Here is a 5115-nt window from a genome sequence, read left to right as displayed (position 1 = left end):
TATTCGCAGCAACAGATCGACTATGAATCCTGTTGCGCGACTGCGACACAACTGAATTCTGATCTCCTGCCGCCCAGAACAAATCTCTGATCTGCATCAAGCCTCTTCCAGCCTCCGACTGAGAGGGCTGAATTAACTCTGCTATACGGGCTGCAGCTGCCAAATTTTGAATCGGTGTTCGATATACCTGAGTCGGTTGCGGAAAGAGCTGACGTCAGCGGGAGTCGGGTACTCGCTAACGCGCACGCTCGTCGAGTGCTCGCTGGAGGTTCTCCAGTCGAGTGCGTTCAGCCAGGTTGGCCAAACGCGCCTCTTCCAGGGCACGAGCCTCAGGAGTTTCTCCTGCAATGGGAGTATGCAGGGCATCCATGTTCCGGCGGCGAAGTTATTCCCTCTGCTGAGAAGTGAGTGGCTCGGGTTGATATTCTTCGTGGGCCTGAGCGGGGTCGCCCCCATCATCCATCCCGTCGTTGCGGGGGAAACCGGGAGGGCTACGAGGCCCGTTGACCATCAGGACCTCCGCTGCTGGATCACTGCTATCGCACTCGGATGCAGTCTCTATGGAGCCAGTCGACAGGTCGAATAGGCCGTAGAGAGATTCGTCGGGCTCAATTTCCGCGACTTGGGTGGTGGCCGATTGGCGAGCCACTGCGTGTCTCACCCATCGCTGGAGCCTTGACCAACCGGAGCGCTTGCGCTGGCGGGAGACAGGAAGGGAAGACAGCATAGGAGTCGACCGGTAAGGAGTCGACGGCTGCCGCAGCAGGACGCCGCGGACACACGCCCGAAAGTGCGTCGCCCCGCGAACGGGGAGCGCGTCGACGTCGAGTGGTGCCTCCTGGAGCCAAGCGGAGTCGTCGGCGATGAAAGCGAGCGCGCCGAGACGGATCTCGCGGCCCTCGACCAGAGCTCTGCCGGAAACCATGATGGAGGCAATCAGACAAATTGCAACTTCTCCAAAAAGTCGCTAAGACACCTGCCCCACAGTGGGCGCCAACTGTCGTGGTTCTAAGTCTGACAGTAGAATGGGGGGTAGGTATGGAGAGGCAAGATCCTAGCTATGGAGTAGTTGTACATACGAGTGTTTAACGAGTTCAGGCCCTTCTCTTAGGAAGTAATAGCCCTACGTCTCGGAGCCCAGAGGCGGTCGACTGGTTTATGCGTATATGAGTTACAGGGGTGTGAACCCTTCTACCAGTGGAGGGGGGTGGCTTATATAGAGGACGCCAGGACCCCAGCCAACCCACGTAGCAGAGGGTTAAAGTACATTAAGGCCGGGCGTTATTGGTAACGCCCTACATAAAGTGTCATCATGACCATTAAGACTACTTAATTACAGACCGTTTGGATACAGAGTAGATCCCGAACTCCTGGTGGTCGAGTGAGTCTTCATGGTCGAGTGTCTTCTAGCCGGTCGAGTGGAGTCTCTCTTGGTCGACTGAAAGGTAGCTTCGTCTAAGGATGTCCTTGGGTATGGTATCCTAGATAGGTCCATGACCCTACCCTAGGTACATAACATCATCAGGTGGCGTTGTTCAAACGCTTTTGGCAAGTGCTTAAAGGGCCAATTTTCGACGTCTGCAATGGGTTCATGCGCGGTACTGTAGATATCTCTCGCCTAAACTTCAGGGTTTTATCTTTGATCCCCAAAGTACAGGGAGCGGACTGTATTAGACTTTTCCGACCGATAGCGCTCATTAATGTCCCTTTTAAAATTTGCGCTAAGGCTTGTTCCACACGCATGTCTCCGATAGCTCAACGTATCATTAGTAGGAACCAGTCGGCTTTCATTCGTGGTCGCAACATTCTGGAGGGGCCGTTGGCCCTCCAAGAGATCATTCACTCGCTCAAACGCTCTCGACAGCCTGCCATTCTTTTGAAATTAGACTTTGAGAAGGCGTACGATAGAGTGAATTGGGAGTTTCTCTGACAAGTCCTCATGGACAGAGGATTTTCATCGGTCTGGGTTCACCGCATGATGCAATTGGTCTCGGGGGGGCCAAACGGCGATTGCGGTGAATGGAGAAGTAGGGAACTTCTTCTATAACAAGCATGGGCTGCATCAAGGGGACCCGGCCTCGCCGTTGCTCTTTAACTTTGTGGCAGACGCCCTGGGCGCCATGCTAGACAAAGCTCGTATTGCGGGCCATATCAGGAAGTGGTAGGCAATCTGATTCCGGGAGGTGTGTCACACCTTCAGTACGCTGATGACACCCTTCTCCTCTTCGAGCCGGACCTACACAGCATCGCAACAATAAAGGCCATTCTTCTCTGCTTCGAGCTTATGTCCGGGCTAAAAATAAATTTTCAGAAATGTGAAGTGGTGTCCATAGGGATGGATGCGGCCGAAAGCCTGCGGGTAGCCAATTTGCTTAATTGCAAACTGGGAAAACTGCCTTTCACCTACCTCGGCCTCCCGACCGCGGAGAAAAAGTGCTCGATTGCCGATTGGGAACCTCTCTGCACTAAGGTGGCGGGTAGGGTTTGCCCGTGGAGAGGTCAGTTTATGTCTTCAGGGGCTAGACTCATCCTGACTAATTCCAGCCTTTCGTCCCTGCCTATGTTTGCCATGGGTTTGTTTTTGTTACCTGACGGGGTCCACACCAAAATGGACACCCCACGGGCCCATTTCTTTTTGGAAGGAGCAGGACCGAAGCGTAAATACCACATGGTTAAATGGCAGGCTGTGTGTAGACCTAAAGCCCAGGGGGGCCTCAGGATCATCAACTCTAAGTTGATGAATATTGCACTTATGTGCAAATGGATTTGGAAGCTGTCTCAGAGAGAGACCGGCCTCTGGATGGATCTCCTCCGTACCAAATACTTTTCGGAGGGGAATTTCTTTGAGGCAGCGGCCCACGGATCACCGTTCTGGAACTCCATCCAATCCCTAAAACCTTTCTTCGCCAGGGGTGCGAGGTTTTCGGTTAATAACGGACGCTTCACGCGTTTCTGGCTTGACACTTGGATTGGCCAACAACCTCTTTGGTCGGAATTCTGCCAACTATACTCCATCGCGGTCCAGCCCAACCAGTTGGTTGCTTCGGCTCTCAGCTCCTCCCCGCCCCTTATCCACTTTAGACGGGAGCTCTCGGGACCAGAGAGGGAGGATTGGGAGCGCCTTAGGGCTAAGATAGCGGACGTTCGCTTGACGAACAACGCGGATACGGTGTCCTGGAGGCTTTCGGGCTCAGGCAAATTTACTGTCAAGTCCCTTTATAGAGAGCTGTCCCGAGGCCATGTCCCTCTGGCTGCCGCGGGGCTTTGGAAGGCTCGGATTCCTCTCAAGATCAAGGTGTTTCTCTGGCAACTTTGCCAAGACCGCTTACCTACTTCCATCAATATTGCCAAACGCAATGGCCTGGCCTCCGGGCCTTGTGCGTTGTGTGGTGTCCCGGAAGACGCTGACCATGTGTTCTTCTGGTGCTCTTTGGCGCGATTTGGCTGGAGCACGGTCCGCGAGGCCGCGGGGGTAGACTAGGATCCACGCTCCCGCCCTGAACTCGTGTCGTCTCTATCCTCGGTCCTGGGCTCTTCGTGTCGTGTTATGTGGACTAGTGCGGCGGCCATGCTGTGGGCATTGTGGCACATTTGCAACAAGTTTACTATTGAGGGTGTGTTCCCCTCTCACCCTGCTGACGTAATCTACAAATGCATCTTGTTCTTGCAGCAATGGGCACCGCTGGGAAGGCAACAGGGCTCTGATCTACATCTTCTGGCTCTAGCTCGCCTTCGCTCTGTCTACTCCGCGTCGCGAGCCTCGCCGCCTCCTTCCGCGGCCTCATAGGGATGGGTGGCCCCTTTTTGGATGTGTTTTATCTGAGCCTGCGTGCTCTTGTTGGCTGGACATGCCATGTAATGTACTTATGGGGTGTCTAAGACCCCGGGAGACTAGGTCTGTTATTGTTCGTTTGGTTGTTTGGTTGTGCATGCTGCCTAAGTTGAGGGCTTTATTAATTTAAAGCCGGACGTCCCTGACGTCTATGTTCTAAAAAAAACTAAACCTCTTTCTACATCTCATGGCATATTAATTTCAAAACATTAAAAAAATTACTCAGACTTTTAAGCATGGCAAATCTAATATTTGGGATGGCAAATTACAATCTTCTTCGCCAAGCCAAATCCAACCAACCATGTAGATCAACGGGCAGCAAGCTACAACATCAACTCCTTGAGTACGCACGGGTGGCTCTTAGCCAGGTGCTCGAATTCATCTGTTGCCACGACATCATGCAGCATGGAAGGAAACTTGAGCAACTCGAAGCACGCCTTCTTGAGCCAGTGGCAGCGGTGCTGATCAGCCAACACCAGCGTGGTCACCACCGTGCCCATGTTCATGCACCGGCATAACCAGTCCTCGCAGATCAGCTTGAGCCTCTCCATGCCATACCTGTCGGCAACCACCATGAGGTGCTGAGCCATCTCGGCCTCTTCTTGATCTCCCTCCTTGCACTCCGGTGGCAGCGAGTCGGTGTATATGAAATGCAGCAGGTTCCAGAAGACGTCGGCTCTCATGTCGTCAATCCGCAGCACATGGCTGGCGCTCTCCATCATAGCACCGAAGAGCTCCGCCCTGAAGACCGGGGACCGCGCCGCGAGCACGCACCAATGTGCGTGGAAACTCTCCCCATCGACCTAGAACCTCACGTCCGCGCCCTGTCTGCTACACAGGAGAGCGCGAAATTGCTGCGGCCAGTCGGGGGGTGGCACGGCGAGGGGCGGCGGCCGGGCGACCTCAATCCCGAGGAAGTCGACGACCGTGATGGTGCATCTGACCGAGAGAGAGTCATCCTTGACGAGGAGCGACCTCTCCAGTTCTCCCCTCTCGATGAAATCGTCAAAGCCGATGGAAACGTTCGGAGCGACGAACTCGTGTCCCTCGGTGATTCTAGTGTAGCACGACACTGGGTTCCCGGCCGCGTCGAGTACGTCGAACTGGATCTTTGCCTTGACGACGTCGAGGACAGAAGCATGATCAAGAGTGGCAAAGAGGGACACGAAATCGGAGCTACCTGGGTGTTCGCCGTTGGGGTAGAAGTCGATGTGCCAGCTGGTGCAGCCTGCTACACGGAAGCAGCCTGCAGATTGGATGCCTTTGCCATTAGGCATGCTCGC

The 5115-nt window shown here is 54.3% G+C and overlaps 1 protein-coding gene across 1 annotated transcript; it reads right to left on the bottom strand.

Moving 5' to 3' along the window:
• Window positions 1–4155: 4155 nt before the first annotated feature.
• On the bottom strand, window positions 4156–4515 carry LOC119305082 (BTB/POZ and MATH domain-containing protein 2-like). The gene has a single exon (XM_037581702.1). It carries the CDS (start codon window positions 4513–4515, stop codon window positions 4156–4158), a length of 360 nt encoding a protein of 119 aa, XP_037437599.1.
• Window positions 4516–5115: the final 600 nt, after the last annotated feature.

Source organism: Triticum dicoccoides, chromosome 1B (assembly GCF_002162155.2).
Source record: "Triticum dicoccoides isolate Atlit2015 ecotype Zavitan chromosome 1B, WEW_v2.0, whole genome shotgun sequence".
NCBI lineage: Eukaryota > Viridiplantae > Streptophyta > Magnoliopsida > Poales > Poaceae > Triticum > Triticum dicoccoides.
This window is presented reverse-complemented; position numbering and strand designations above follow the sequence as displayed.

Excerpts from the sequence above, each read along its gene's own strand:
- LOC119305082 (XM_037581702.1), bottom strand. The coding sequence starts at position 4,515 with ATGAGAGCCGACGTCTTCTGGAACCTGCTGCATTTCATATACACCGAC.